Here is a 15,865-nt window from a genome sequence, read left to right on the forward strand (position 1 = left end):
TGCAGGAAGTTGATTCATGTTTTTAGTTGATTTCCTTGATCGATGTTACTGTTTCTGTGATCAAATGCAAGGAGAGGGCTCTCATTCAGCCCAATTCCTAGTAAAGAAGATAGGAATGGACCTGTCAACGACAAAGTATCCCTCGTTTTGCTACTTTTGAGACTGGGTGAAATAGCCCCATTCTTAACTAAGTGAAATGGGACTCAGTATTAGCTACTTAAAAATTTTCTCTCCCTCATCAAGAAGAGATATCCTTGAATCCTTTTCTGGGCAACAATCTGGAAATGGTTTGGCATTTTGATTTCCCAAGAGCCTGCATCCCTCAGATTTCCTGGTGGCCTCCCATCCAGAGATTCATGAGGTCCAATCAGCCATGGAGCTGGCACTGCTATGGCCTTTCAGCACATACCTGGATGTACACAACTGGAAACTATGGAGACAAAAAAAAAAAAGCACAAGAAAATCAGAGATACCAAGGAATAAAAATGAGGATAAAGAAAAAAAGTAGAAAAAAGGGACATGGGAGATTCTTTTATGTCGCATTATGGTTTGTATGTGTATTTATTTGTATCTTGCCTTACCTCATGGGACTACTCTTGGAATTCCCACATACATACCCATAACAACCACCTTGTGAGGTTGGTTGGTTGACAGTGCCTAGCCACAAGGTCACCCAGCCGGTTTTCACGACTAAGAGTAGATTTAAGCTCAGCACTAAGCCTTCAATTACTCCATGAGTCTTCACTTAGGAGTATCTCCACACACACTTAGTTCAATGTTATATGTGAGGAGGGAGGGGTCCGTACAATTCCCCTGAAGGGGAATTGACTCCGGGGAGAGCATGAATTGAAGGTTTTCTCACGGAGATGCCATTCATCTCTGTCTGTCTTAATACCCCCCCACACCCCCAAATTTACCTCCTCCTTCATGGGATGTAAATCTTTATCCATAGAGACGATGCGAAACTTAACTGCAAAAGACAGAGGGAGAATATGTGGGAAAAGTAGCCACTGAATATAGAAACATTAAAATATAGAAGGGATCTTGGAGATCATTTACTGTAGTCCAGTGTTTTCTCGTACTTGAGAATTTAAAGATGTGTGGACTTCTGCTCCCAGAATTCCCCGGCCAGCCATAGGGTCTTTCCAGAAGATTCCATGCTGGCTGTTGAATTCTGGGAACTGAAGTCTAAAGATCTTCAAGCTGCTCCAGTTGAAAAACACTAATTTGATCCCTGCCCAGGGCAGTAATACACTGTTGCAGCATTCCTGATTGGTTTTGTTTTGTTTAAATTCTTCCATTAATCCTTCCTCCTGGGTAGTCAATCCCATCCAGCTCCATTAAGACTTTTTTTTCTGATGCACAATCATAATGTACCTTTCTGACATTTAAACCATTGTTTTGTGTCTCCTAGAAAGACACCCCCACCCCCAAATTGAGCAGCTAAGAGATACATGATGACCGCTGTCAGACCTCCACATAGTCTTCTCTACACTGAGGTACGAGCATACTCACTATCTCCAGTCATTTATCATAGATCTTTTTATCCCCCTTCCCTTTGGTTGCCCTCCTCTGGAGACATTCTGGTTAGTCTGTTTTCACTGATGAAATGCAGGGTCCAGTCAACTGGGGAAGAACAACGAGGACTCCTGACATCGAAGAAGTCACGTGGTTATGCTTATCCTGCTTCTATTCCACTCAGTAGATGGTGTTGGAAAATGATTACAGGTCATCTCCAGATTACATATAGGTAGTCCTCAACTTACGATCACAATTGAGCCCAAAATTTATGTTGAGTGAGATGTTTGTTAAGTGACATTTGCCCCATTTTACAACCTTTCTTTCCTAGGTTGTTAAATGAACCACTGCAATTGATAAGTTAGGGTTAGGGTTGGTTGTTAAGTGAATCTGACTCTTCCCGATTGACTTCGCTCTTCAGAAAGTCTCAAGAAATGATCACATCCCTTTGGGACACAAAGTGCAATTTTCATAAATATGAGTCAGTTATCAAGCATCTAAATTTTGATTATGTGACTTCCAGTGGCATCTTCTTCGCTGATGGACCGAAGACTGCGATTGTGTGTGGCTTCGATATGTGCTCTCTTGTTGGAGGGCTCTGAACATCTGTTTTGGGGGGACAAAATCACCCTGTAGGGGTCTTGAAGAAAGGGGAGACCGCCAGCTGGGTCGAGGGGAGCTGCATTTCCCCTCCCTGGCTAGGCATACTCCCCTCTGAAGAGGGTCTGTAGCAGTGGTCAAATATGGCCACCCTGAAGAAGAAGAGCTAACCAGGACAAAGATTGTGATGGAGCAGTGAAGAAGAGGACAGCGTGAAAACCGGGCTAATCAGGCACAACTTCTGGAAATAAAGGTACCCTGGAATTAAGATCTTAAGAAATTTCTAAGAAAGATAGTAAAAGCGACGACCAGTAGAAAATGAAAAAAAAAAAAATTGACGGCTGAAAGTGGCTTTGAACTTTGAAAGGAGGAAGTCAAAAAAAAAAGATTTGTTTAAACTGGATAATATATGATTTTGTCACTAAATAGGCTTAATCAAAGCTGAACTTGGATGTGCCAAAAAAAAAAGGAAACAATAACAGTAACTGATATTTGGATTTTTGGAATCTAAAAGCCCTAAATAGAGAAGAGAAAGTGGGGGAAAAGGGCGGAATTCAGACATAGCAGAGAGTGTCATCTAGTGGTAAAGGAAAAATTTAGTGACTCTTTGAAAAAGGAAAAAAAACACCTGGTTCTTTTAAAAGAGGAATTTGATACAAAATAAGAGAAACTTTATTAGAATAAGATAGAAACCCTGAAAAGTGGAAAGTGGAAATACAGAATATTAAAATAAAGAAGTGTGAAGAAATTACTCTGGAATTGTTTAGTGATCTTGACATAAACTTAAATTTATGGATATTGGACTATTTGATCAACCTGGGAAAAACTTAAAGAGGAATTAATAAGAGCTGGTCATTGGAAATAAATATCAAAGACGCTGGTCGAATTAAACTACTGGATAATTAACCTAAAGACTAAAGAAAGAGATAAAGAAAATATAAGAGAAGTGTTTAAAAATGGTAGAACTTTTTTGGGGGTTAAAATTGGAACTAAGAAATGTAAAAAGAAATGCTACATGAAAGAGGTGAGTCGTGCTGTCTTGCCTTACAATCATTAGAAATGACAATCCTGGAGTATGAAGAACAACAAGGAGTGCCAGAAGGGGAGGAGCTGATCAAAGAAGGGGACAGCTCTAATGAACAATTGGAGAATGAACATCAAAGTGAAGGAGGGAAAAATGGGAATTAAAACTTGGAGATCTGAGGAGGCTATTAAAAAGAGGAATGTTTTGAAAACCAAAAAGGACCAGGAAGAGGGCGTCGCTGGCATCGCGATGATACGGCATGCAATCTCGGAGGTCTGAGATGGCAGCCGATATCTTTGCCCCTGGATGGTCCAAATGGATCTAAACCATCCCGAAGAGACGGCGATAGTGAAGAGCGCATCCTGTAGATCCCAGGGATACTGCAAAGTCCCTGGTTGATCCAGGAGAAGCTCTACTTGCAAGCGGCAGAGAGGCAGCCATTAAAGCTGCTGAAGTTGGGACAGCTCCGAAACGGAAGAGAGCAGAAAGAGAAAGTGTGCCGGTTTGGTGAGAACACCTTGCGACTCGCTTAACAATCACCTGGCTTAGCGATGGAAATTCTAAAATTTATTTTAAAAAATCTGTAAAAATTGTAACAATAAAGTTTTGGAAGGGTTAGAAAAACAAGAATTTTAGGAGCTCCCCCACAGCCTCCCCCAAAAAACACACTTTTTAAAAGAACCTTAATCTTAAAACGGAGCCATGTGTAAAGTGAGGGCTTGGGAAGCAGAGCCAGTGATCCTGGAGCCAGCCTTTTCAAAATGCTAGTCCTCAGTGTCCATCTGTCAACAGAACCTTATTTTAATGGCGTATGGATGCAAGTATGTTTTGGGCATAGTATGTATCCCAGCCTTCTTGCAGTGACTTCAGGATTGGAGTCACTCTTTACCTTCTTGTCCTGCTCTGTAGATTGTTTTGTCTGCCTGGATGAAAACCAGATGCTTTGGTTTCTCGATTTGCACTCTTTTGCGGTTCTCGAAACTCTGGGTCAAGCCATTTCCAGTCAACTCAAGAATGGCTTCTGATGGAGGAGAAATGTTGCTCCGCCTGGGAATCTGCAGGATGAAAAGAGACAAAATCAAATGGTTTGAGAGGTATTGTTGTCATGATGATCTATTGCTTTGTGTTTGCATTATGCTGAATGCAACAACCTAAGGGGGAGAGGGAGGGAGAGCAAGAAAGAGACTTACCTGGAAAGGAATACATTGAAATACATCTTTTTCTTTGACCGTCACTTGATTCAGGACCTCGGAGTCCAACAAGAGGGTCAAGTTGAGTGTTTCGTTCAGATTGTTTATCTGGACACAGAAGTTCTCAGTGGTCTCCATGTAGATTATGCTGGGTACTACTGCCACATATCGCCTTGAAAAGAGGGGCAGGGGCTCATATTAGGAAATATGCAGAGCAAATACAAAAGGGTTTCCTGAGATTTGGCTCTTTGTGGGTGGAGATAAATCTGTGTCAAAAGGTTGAATCATGGACACTGGACCATCTTTGTTAATCTGAAGCATTTTGCTGCTCATCCAAGCAACTTTATCAGTCAGGGCAAAATTAGTCAGGAAGAGTCAGAGTTGTTGTATTTGTACCAATTTTTGCCACACTAACTTCAGGGGTTTCTTCCCAAAATTGGCTGCAATCTGGGGAGAAGCCCTTGGAGTTGGTGTGGTGAGAGTTGGTACCTTCCAATGACTTTCTGACTCTGCCTAGCTAATTTTGCTCTGACTGATGAAGTTGCCTAACTCTAACCCTTTGGCCTGGAATAGTGAGTCTTCATCAATACAAATCTATAAAGCAACCTTGGCATCTTTAAGGTGGATGAATTTCATCTCCCATGCTCACTGGGGAATCACAGCATAACAGAATTGGAAGGGACCTTGGAGATCATCTAGTCCAACCCGCTGCTCAAGCAGGAGACCTATACCATTTATGACAGGTGGCTGTCCAGTCTCTTGAAAGCTTCCAGCGATGAAGCTCCCACAACTTCTGAAAGCAAGCTGTTCCATTGGTTGATTGTTCTCACTGTCAGAAAGTTTCTCCTTATTTCCAGGCTAAATCTCTCCTTGTTCAGTTTCCATCCGTTATTCCTTGTCTGGCCTTCAGGCGCTTTAGAAAATAGCTTGACCCCCTCCTCCCTGTGGCAGCCCCTCAAATATTGGAAGACCGCTATCATGTCTGCCCTGGTCCTTCTCTTTACTAGACTAGCCAGGCCCAGTTCCTGCAACCGTTCGTTCTATGTTTTAGCCTCCAGTCCCCTAATCATCTTTCTTGTTCTTCTCTGCACTCTTTCTGGAGTCTCAATATATTTTTATAGTGTGGTGACCAAATCTGGAGGCAGGATTCTAGGTGTGGTCTTACTAAGGCTTTATAGAGTGGTATTAGTACTTCATCCTGATCAGTGGTGGGATTCAAAATTTTTACTACTGGTTCTGTGAACGTGGCTTGGTGGGTGTGGCAGGGGAGGGACACTGTAAAATCTCCAGTCAGAGGTGGTATTTGCCGGTTCTATGAACTACTCAAAATTTCCGCTACCGGTTCTCCAGAACTGGTCAGAACCTGCTGAATACCACCTCTGATCCTGATTCAGTCTCTCTGTTAATGCAATTTAGGATTGCATTGGCTTTTTTTGGCTGTTGCCACACACTACTAGCTCAATATTTAGAATAGAATAGAATGGCAGAGTTGGAAGGGACCTTGGAGATCTTCTAGTCCAACCCCCTTCCTAGACAGGAAACCTTACATCATTTCAGACAAATGGTTATCAACCATCTTTTTAATTTATTTGATTGTCCACTAAGACTCCAATCCCATGCACAGTTACTGCTACTAAGCCAGGTTTCACCTAATTTGTATGTGTACTTTTGGTTTTTCCTGCCTAACTTAAGACTTTACCTTTCTCTACAATGAATTTCATTTTGTTAGATAGGACCCAGTATTCAAGTCTGTCGAGATTCATCTGGCTCCTTAGTCTATCAAACAGGATGTTAACTATTTCTGGCAGCTTACTATCATCTGCAAATTTGATGAGTTCTATTCTTCTATTCCTTCATCTAAGTCATTTATGAAGATATTGAAGAGTACTGGCCCTAAGATGGAACCTTATGGTACAATACTGCTTACTTCCCTCCATGTAGACGTCGTACCATTAAGGACTACATATATGCAAGCTATATACAGTGTGTGCGTATGTGTGTAATGTGTATATGTGCGTTATGTATGTGTATCAGAAATATATATACTTTCTTTTGAGGGCTGGCAACAGAATTTCATTTTTAATGTGGGCCAGTGTGCTCACAAACATGAGTGTGTGTGTTTTTGTGTATGTATGTGTACCTGTGTTTCCCTGAAAATAAGATCGGATCTTATATTAATTTTTGCTCCAAAAGACACATTAGGGCTTATTTTCTGGTTATGGTGTATTTTCGGGAAAATGTGGTACTAAATGTGTCAGTCTGGCTAATTAACTTAACTAGGGCATTCCAACGGCTGGCTGGCTCCAGGAGGAGGAGAAAGTTGTTACCAGGCAACCAGCTAGTATCCAGATTGGACAATATGATTTATTGTTTTGAGAAGACTGGAAAGTTTTTCTTTTAAGGTTGTGAAAAGCCTAGGAAGATTCAGAACTGGCTATTCACCAGTTTGTACCAGGATGGTATTTCAAAAAAAAATTGTTCTTTGAGGAATTGAATTGCTCAGAGTTCTGATTTGCGATGGCTATAATTCCTGGAATGCTGACACTCACACTGTCAGTGAAAAAAAGGATTTGAGCATTGCAAAAAGTAATGGCAGAAGGAGATAGGCCAGCCTGATCCAGGCCAAAGCAATCTCTTGCATAGATCAGGAAGGAAAACAAAAGGAGAGACAGTTTGAACTAGTTAGGATTAATTCCTGGGTCAAAATGGTTATTGAAATTGTTAATTGCAACCACACTATGAAGATCACAAGTCAATCCAAGAACTTGGGAGAAGTCTAGGATTATTTTATGTTATTTTTACTTATTTATCTTTCACATTTCTGAACCACCCATCTCCCTCAAAGAGTATATCCTGTACATTACGCTCCAAAGTTGCATTGCATTTGATGGGGTCCCTTCTCAGTTAAATAAGGTGGGTATCCCTCCACTTCCTAATGCCATCTCAGTGTTCAAAGCCAAAATAAAAACTAATCTCTCAGATGTCCCAAAGGTGCTCTCTCTCTCTATATATATATCTGAGAAGCACAGAGCTGAAGACACAAGTCTGAAGATGATGAATGAGACTTCATCGAAACGTTGCCTAGATACTTCCAATCTTACATGGGAGAAAACCCGAATAACCAAAGATAGATAGATAGATAGATAGATAGATAGATAGATAGATAGATAGATAGATAGATGGTATTCAGGTTTTCTCCCGCGTAAGATTGGAAGTATCTAGGCAACGTTTCGATGAAGTCTCATCCATCATCTTCAGGCTTGTGTCTTCGGCTCTGTGCTTCTCAGAGTGAAGCACAGAGAACTTTGAGCACTCTGAGAAGCACAGAGCCGAAGACACAAGCCTGAAGATGATGAATGAGACTTCATCAAAACGTTGCCTAGATACTTCCAATCTTACGCGGGAGAAAACCCGAATAACCAAAAATAGATAGATAGATAGATAGATAGATAGATAGATAGATAGATAGATAGTATTCAGCTTTGTTCGGATATTTTCCCACGTCATTATAGTTGTGCTTTTAAAGTTGTAGCAATGTTTCGGCAGAATCTCATCTGTTTTCTCATCAGAAAACAAACAAACAAACAAACAAACAAACAAACATACATACATACATACATACATATATATATATATATATTATTTCTTTGATTTGTCAATTGTTTACAAGATAATAAGTATAAGTGCATACATAGTTATGAATACATGAAATGGGTACATATAAGAAAAATAAAAGAAACAATAGGACAGGGACGGGAAGCACGTTGGTGTGCTTATGCAAAACCCCTAGAGACCTCTTAGGAAAGGGGTGAGGTCAATAGTAGACAGTCTAAGGTTTTGGCTATGTAGTTACAGTGGGCTCTAGCACTTAGATCATTAGAGATGAGTATTCCAAGGTCCTTTACAGAGCTTGGATCATCAACAAGATCTTGACTATTCAGCTTTATTTTTTTTTTTTGCCAATATGTAAGACACAGCATTTATTTGTTGAGATTTGAAGTTGCCATTTGTTTGACCATTCCGATACATAGTCAAGGTCTTTTTGAAGGGTAGCAGTATTGTCTGTGGTATTGAACAGCTTTACATCATCAGCGAAAAGAACGCAGTTGCTCTTAATATGATCACAGAGGTCATTTATGTAGAGTATGAAGAGAGTTGGTCCTAGAACACTGCCTTGGGGGACACCACTATTGCTGTCTCCCCCCCACCTACCCCTCTCCCCGGTCCCACCACCAAATATCTCTGAAGCATCACTGCTCCTTAAGTTTCCCTTTGAAAATCCTGGACTGAGAGATGCTTAGTTTAAAAATAAAACAGAGCAGAGTTTCAAGCCTAAATCTTTCCCAGCCAAAGAAGACAGAAAGAGAAGTAGCCAGCAGAAAGCAACTTACAGTTGTGGGGTGGTAGCAGCCACATTGATCCTGAGAAGGACGGACAGTAGAAGGAGAAGGAAGAGGTTTTTTCCACATTGGCAGCTTTCCCCCATAATATTGAGGAAGAGGCTGGCTGCGGAGCTGAGCTGAAAAGTATGAGCTGTTCCCTCTTCAGGTCTGGTTGCTGACTGCCTCTCTGCAAACAGTCTGTGTGGAAGAAGAGGTAAAACCCAGAAATGGGGTCAGTTTTTATTTCCAGCCCAACAGTGGATCCTTGCCAGCGTTCAAGGCCAAAGGGGTGGAGGCGGAAACAACACAATAAGTAAAATGTAGTCCTTCACTTAACGCAGTTCGTTTAGTAGAGTACAATAACAGAGTTGGAAGGGACCTTAGAGGTCTTCTAGTCCAACCTCCTGCTCAGATAGGAAACCCCATGCCACTTCAGACAAATTATTGTACAATCTCTTCTGAAAAACTTCCAGTGTTGGAGCATTCACAACTTCTGGAGGGAAGCTATTCCACTGAATAATGAATTTTTCTAACTACCAAGAAATTCTCCCTGACTTCTAGGTTGCTTCTGTCCTTGATTTGTTTCCATCCATTGCTGCTTCTCCTGCCTTCAGGTGCTTTGGAGAATAGGTTGACCCCCTCTCCTATTGGTGACAACCCCGAGATATTGGAAGAGTGCTATCATGTCACCCTGAGTCCTTCTTTTCATCAGACTACACTTACCCAATTCCAGCAACTCTTCTTTTTATGTTTCAGCCTCCAGTCTCCTAATCATCTTTGTTGCTCTTCTCTGCACTCTTTCTAGAATCTTGACATCTTTTTTTACATCATGGCAACCAAATCTGGATGCATATTCCAAGTGTGGTCTTACCAAAGCATTACAAAGTGGTATTAACACTTAACATGATCTTGATTCTATCCCTCTGTTAATGCAGCCTAGGACTGTGTTGGCTTTTTTGGCAGTTGTCACATACTGCTGGCTCATATTTAATGAATGTCCACTAGGACTAAATTATTCCACTAGGACTAAATCCATAGTTTCCTTAGCCATTCATCTAAAGATTTAGCCTCCAGATCCCTTATCATCTTTGTTGATGTTCTCTGCACGCTTTGTAGGGCCTCCGCCCCTATTTTGTATCGCGGTGATGAAAACTCGATGCAGTATTCCAAGAGTGGTCTCACTAGGGTCTCACTTTAAAGCAATGCTATCACTTCTTGCAATCTTGATATTATCTCTCTGTTAATGCAGTCTAGGACTGTGTTGGCTTTTTTTGGCAGCTGCAGCACACTGCTGGCTCATATTTAAGTGACTGTCCACTAGGGCTCCAAGATCGCTCTCACAATTCCTACTAGTGATCGTTCAAAATTACAAGGGCACTGACTTACGACCATTTTTCGCATCTACACCATTGCTGCATCCTGATGGTCACGTGATCAAAATCCAGACGCTTTGCAACTGGTTCATATTTATGATGGTTTCAGTGTCCTGGGATCATGTGATCAACTTTTGCAACCTTCTGACAAGCAAAGTCAATGGCTATGTTGGCTCTTTCTAAAATCTACAATGATTTCCTTTGTTTTATTAAGATTTAGAACCAGGTAAGATACTTAGAAGACTTGCAACTTTGCAATTTTACCTTGTCCTACATGCCTTGTTCTTATGTGATTTAGCAAACTGGTTAACATGCAGCATTTTCTTTGTCTGAATGTCGATTGTTCCCCGTTTTTCCTTCTCATGTTAACCCACTCTTTTAATTATTATACACTTATTTATAGGGACTTCTATAGTCTTTGATTAAAGGTCATTTAAATCAACGATTGTGGAAACTCAAACTCAGAGGAACAGCTGCAATTATAACATTCTTGAAATGGGTTTAGAGCATCCCAGAACTAGATTTTTAGACAAGCAGTGGCCACAACAAGTTTCCAAAGCACCTGAAGACAGAACAAGAAGCAATGGATGGAAACTTATCAAGGAGAGTTCCAACCTAGAACTAAGATGAAATTCGGTGATGGTTAGAGCAATGAATCATCATCTCCAGAAGTTGTGGGTGTTCCAACACTTGAGGTTTTGAAGAAGAGATTGGACAACTGTTTGTCCGGAATATTCTCCTGCTTGAAAAGGGGGATGTACTAGAAGACCTCCAAAGTCCCTTACTTGTTATTCGGTTATTCTACAGAGTAGAATATATATTCAGACTTCCAAGATACTTTAATATAGCCTTACAATAAAGTAGAATTAGTTCATCTAGTTGTGTTTCCAGTCTTCTTTACTCGGGATTGTGGGAAGAAATATCAACCTGGTTCTGTTCCAACCTGGTTCTGTTGTTTTTATTGTTATTTTGTGTTTTAAATAATTAAGCAGTTCTGTTTTCTTCCTGCCGTCACCGTCTTGCCATCTCCTCCCATTGGTGAATCTATCCTTTCCTTGACTTTCTTCTTATTCCTTAAAGTCTAAAAGAAACATTTTTTTTTTCTTGCATTTCTTGCACTCTGAACCTTAGCCTTTCTGACTTCATCCTTGCAGATTTGGGATATTTGCTGATATTTTATTTGAGTTTATATGCCCTTCTTTCTTTTTTTCATCCTTGTCCTTTTTGTTTCTCAATTAGTCAGAAAGCTCTTTGTGCAGCAATGCTGGTCTTGTCTTGCGGTCTCTTGTTTATCTTTTTCTATGCTGTTGGTTTTTTTGGTGGGGAAACCAACAGATTTATCCTTGGCTTTACATTCTGGCCCAGGAAACTTTGGCTCTTGTGAAAGACCGGGAGTTTTTGGAATGTAATTAATCATTTGGGTGTTTCATCAACCTTCCTCCGGATGGATCAGATAAAAGAAAAGATAACTGCTATGGCAAAGGAACAAAGTGTTTCAGGGGGAGTAGGTAAATAGCTATGATTCCTTAAAATAATATTTAGATTACATGGACTTTCAGCCAAAGGTTGGGCAGCTGTTGGCATCCTTCCTTTTTTTTTTTTTTTGCATATTTTTATTTTATTCTATAACATATAAAAATTCAATTTTTGGTTAAACAGTGTGTTGTCTGGGTACAAATAGTTTTAAGAAATAATCATCAAAGTGTTTATAACAATATTCATTGTACCGATATTCATTCTATCATAATAATCATAATAATGATATTTGCTTATGCATTTTAACAAGCCTCCCTTTTTTCATTATTCCTTTTCTTATGGTTCCATGTTTCTAATTTCTGTTTGCCTGGTTGTCCACTAAGACTCCACTAAGACTGCTATTAAGCCTGGTTTCACCCGGGTGTACTTTTGTTTTTATTTTCTTAAGTGTAGGACTTTACCTTTTTCTATATTTTATTAGATAGGGCCCAGTGTTCAAGTCTGTCAAGGTCCATCTGGATCTTGAGCCTTTCTTCTAGGATGTTAGCTATTCCTGCCAGCTTAGTATCATCTGAAAATTTGGTAAATTTATTTATTTATTTTGCCAAGTGATTATTAGATAACAGGTATAAGTATAAACATGTTTATGAATACATGAAAAGGATACGAATAAGAAAAAAAGAAACAATAGGACAGGGACGGTAGGCACGTTGGTGCGCTTATGCACTCCCCCTACAGACCTCTTAGGAAAGGGGTGAGGTCAATAGTAGACAACCTAAGGTTATAGGTTTTGGGTTTGGGGGAGAAACCACAGAGTCAGGTAGAGTATTCCAGACATTGACCACTCTGTTGCTGAACAGTTACCCTTCCATTCCCTCATCTAAATTGTTTATGAAGATATTGAAGAGTACTAGGACTAAGATGGAAGTTTTTGGTACCCCACTGCTTACTTTCCTTTATGTAGACATAGTACCATTAAGGACTACTTGTTGAGTACAGTTTGTCAGCCAGTTGCAACTCCATCTGGTGGGGAAGCTATCTATCCCACTTTTTTCTAGCTTATGAAGGAATAGATTGTGATCTACTTCAGCGGTTGCCAACCGGTGGGCCGCAAGAAAATTTTGGTGGGCCGCAGAGAAATCTCACCCTCAGAGCACCCCCCCAGAGCAATTAATCCAGGCTGCGCAGAAACAGAAGGCTGCGCTGCCCACATGGCCCACGGGAACCTTCCCCACCCACTCATTGCTTACCCAGCAAACTTGCCTGCTAAATTGCTATTTTTCCTTTTTCCAACCCTCAGCTGTTCTGCTGTGCCGGGAGTTTTAAATTAGCTAGGAAGCAGGAAATGGTTGGATTTCTTGCTTTCTAGCTAGCCTTTAGTTCTTCGGCTCTGCTTTTAAGCACAGCCAAACCTCCCTTAAGACTGAAGGTTCTATTTTGGTTGCAAGCAAATTTTGCATGACAGACTGAGCTAGCCGATGGCAGATAGATAGATTTCTGAATGAATCTGTGATTCTGTGAGTAACTCAATCTGCCTGCCTGTTTTGCCTGATTTTGGGTAAAAGTTGCTCTTTTTCAATAAAACAAATCAATATGTATATAAATATTTATAATATTTACATACAAGCCATGCCCAGCCAGTCACATGACCACCAAACCACACCCACAAATTAGGCCACACCCACAGAACTGTTTAGTGGTCCCTGGGATTTAAAACTATGAGTTTGGTGGTCCCTGAGGTCCAAAAGGTTGGCGACCCCTGGTCTACTTTGTCAAATGCCTTGCTGAAGTCTAAGTATATTACATCCACACTATTTTACTGGTCTACTAATTTAGTCACTATGTTCAATAATGAAATAAGATTGGTTTGGCATGATCTGTTTTTAACAAACACATGCTGACTTCTAGTTATTACTTTACTCATCTCTAGATATTGGAAGATCTGTTTGTTATGTCAGAGTATATTCATGAACTGGAATAGAGCATGGTAACAAGGTCAGCCAATGAATAGGCATAACAACTGAGTCAGTCAATGAGGACTGTTTGGAACCTGAAACTAGAAGTAGCCTAGGCTACTTCTATATTAAGCTCTGCAGCTCTGAAGCTACGTTAAGCTCTGAGTTATTGAAAATGAAACTTGCTTGCCTGCTGAACTAAAGTGAAACTGATGCCTGTTTCTGAGCTCCTGAGTTGCTGCTCTGCTCTGAACCTGTAACGTGTCTGCTTCTCTTTGAGTTTGCTCCATGTTTGAGAAATTTGCAACTGGTATTGAAAAATTTACTTTGTGTTTATAAAGAAATTAAATGAAGCCTCAGTCATCTATGTTTACCTTTCTGGTGCTGAATTTATGCTGCAATACTCTGATCATTTTATTTTATTTTCCAGTATCTTCCCAAGTATTGATGTTAGTCTGTGGTTTCCTATATCTGTTTTTTCCCTTTTTTAAAGATGGGAACCACATTAGCTCCTTTCCAGTCTTCTGATAGTTCCCCCGTGCTCCAGGACTTGTGAAAGATGTGGTACAGTGGTTCTGACATGACATCTGCCAGATCCTTTAGAACTCTAGGATGTAATCTGTAAGATCCCGGTGATTTGTATTCATCAAGATCAGACAGGTGTTTTCTGACCATTTTTTTGTTTATTTTAACTTTTATTTCTAGTCTGTCTTTTACAGTTATGTTTTTGGTGGATTGAGCTATAGTTTCTTCTTGCATGAAAACCGATGCAAAGAATGAGTTAAACAGCTCTGCTTTCTCTCTGTTGCCATTACTTCCTTGCTGTCTTCTCTCTTTAGTGGACTGACTGTTTCCTTGATTTTTTTTTCTTGTTATTTATATGTTGAAAGAAACTTTTATTAGCTTTGTCTCTTGTTGCGAGTCTTTGTTCATTCTGAGCCTTTGCTTTCCTGACTTTGTCTTTACATATTCTGGTTATCTGCTGATATTCTGCCTTAGTTGCGTGTCACTCTTTCCATTTTTTGTACTTGTCCTTTTTGTCTTTCAATTTGTCAGGGAGATTTTTGTGGAGCCATGCTGGTTTCTTCTTGGATATTTTTGTTTTTCCTTCTCAGTGGTATTGCGTTGGTCTGGACTTTTATGATCACACTTTTCAGAATTTCCCAAGATTGTTTTCCCCTTTAGAATTTTCATCCAAGGAATCTTTTGAATTTTCTCTGAGTTTATTAAAATCATGTCTTTTAAAATCTAAGACTCTGGTATCAGGTTTTATTGCAGGGGTGTAAAACTCAAGGCCCACGGATGTGGCTTGATCTAGCCCACAGGCTGTCCTGGAAAATTTAAGGGGCTGGCCAGTGTTGCTTTAGGTTTTCCTGGACCACCCCAACCCAGTGGGAGCGCACGCACTTGCGCATGTACATGCGCTTGCTAAAACAAAGCACTGGGCCTACGTGTCATTGGCCCAGCCTACCTCATCCCAGTAGGTGCACATGCAAAAGTGAAGCATTGGGCGAGGCTGAGCACTGAGGCGAGAGGCCTGGTGAAGAGGCTTCACATGCATAGGCTAGGCAAAGAGGCTGGGCAGGCTGAGGCCAACAAGCTGCAGCTGTTGCCAGGCAGACTTGTTCGGCCCTGTCCAGCCACTCTGCCTAGCCTACGCCCGCACAGCCTCTTCACCGGACCTCTCGCCTCAGTCCTCAGCCTCATGTCTTCGACGTCTGGCCTGCTCTCTGTGGCATCCAGCATTGTCTCTCCACCTGGCCTTGCTCCATGGTGCTACCAGCAGTAGTCTTGAGGTAAGTGAATGTCCCTTTGGGGAAGCAAACCTGGCCTGGCCTGTGGGATTCCGATGCTCGAGGACTGGACTGGATGCTTGAGCCTTCCACTTTGTACTTTTACTCCAGAGCCCTGGGCAGCTGAGGCAATGGTGGAATTCAGCCAGCTTGCACCTGGTCGGGAGAACCAGTAACTAATTTTTTGTGGAGTTTGGCAAGCCAGCTGAAACCACACCCAGCCCTGCCTCTCCCAGTCTTGTGCTTGCACTAGTGACTAATTGGTGGCTAATTGGTGGCTAGGACAATCCTCGCCAAGCCAAACCTCCACCTTGCCTGGGACATGATTACCTCCCCCTCTTTGCTGGCTCCGTCCTCCCAATATTGTAAGCCTGATGTGGTCCTCCATGAAATTGAGTTTGACACCCCTGTTCTATTGCTTGTGTTTGCATTATGTTGAATTCTAGTATGATGTGGTCACTCTCACCCAAGATCCCTGTGGTTTCAACTCCCTCTATCACTTCTCTGTAAGAATTAAGTCCAGTATGGCTGTCCCTCTAGTTCCCTCTCCTCTA

At 41.1% G+C, this 15,865-nt stretch overlaps 1 protein-coding gene across 2 annotated transcripts in view; it reads right to left on the minus strand.

Moving 5' to 3' along the window:
- LOC113451614 (alpha-2-macroglobulin-like) overlaps positions 1-9,435 on the minus strand; it is an 85,921-nt gene extending 76,486 nt beyond the window's left edge. The window contains exons 1-5 of one of the 2 annotated variants that reach the window (XM_087928495.1): positions 8,724-9,435; positions 4,333-4,504; positions 4,032-4,197; positions 918-970; positions 410-430 (exon numbers count right to left, since the gene is read on the minus strand). In XM_087928495.1, coding sequence (XP_087784621.1) covers positions 410-430; positions 918-970; positions 4,032-4,197; positions 4,333-4,504; positions 8,724-8,818 — 507 coding nt within the window. In that variant the 5' untranslated portion in view covers positions 8,819-9,435. The remainder of the gene's footprint in view (positions 1-409; positions 431-917; positions 971-4,031; positions 4,198-4,332; positions 4,505-8,723) is intronic. The other variant, XM_087928496.1, reaches the window with a different exon arrangement.
- Positions 9,436-15,865: the final 6,430 nt, after the last annotated feature.

Source organism: Pseudonaja textilis, chromosome 2 (genome assembly GCF_049901715.1).
Source record: "Pseudonaja textilis isolate UNSWEBS1 chromosome 2, rPseTex1.2, whole genome shotgun sequence".
NCBI lineage: Eukaryota > Metazoa > Chordata > Lepidosauria > Squamata > Elapidae > Pseudonaja > Pseudonaja textilis.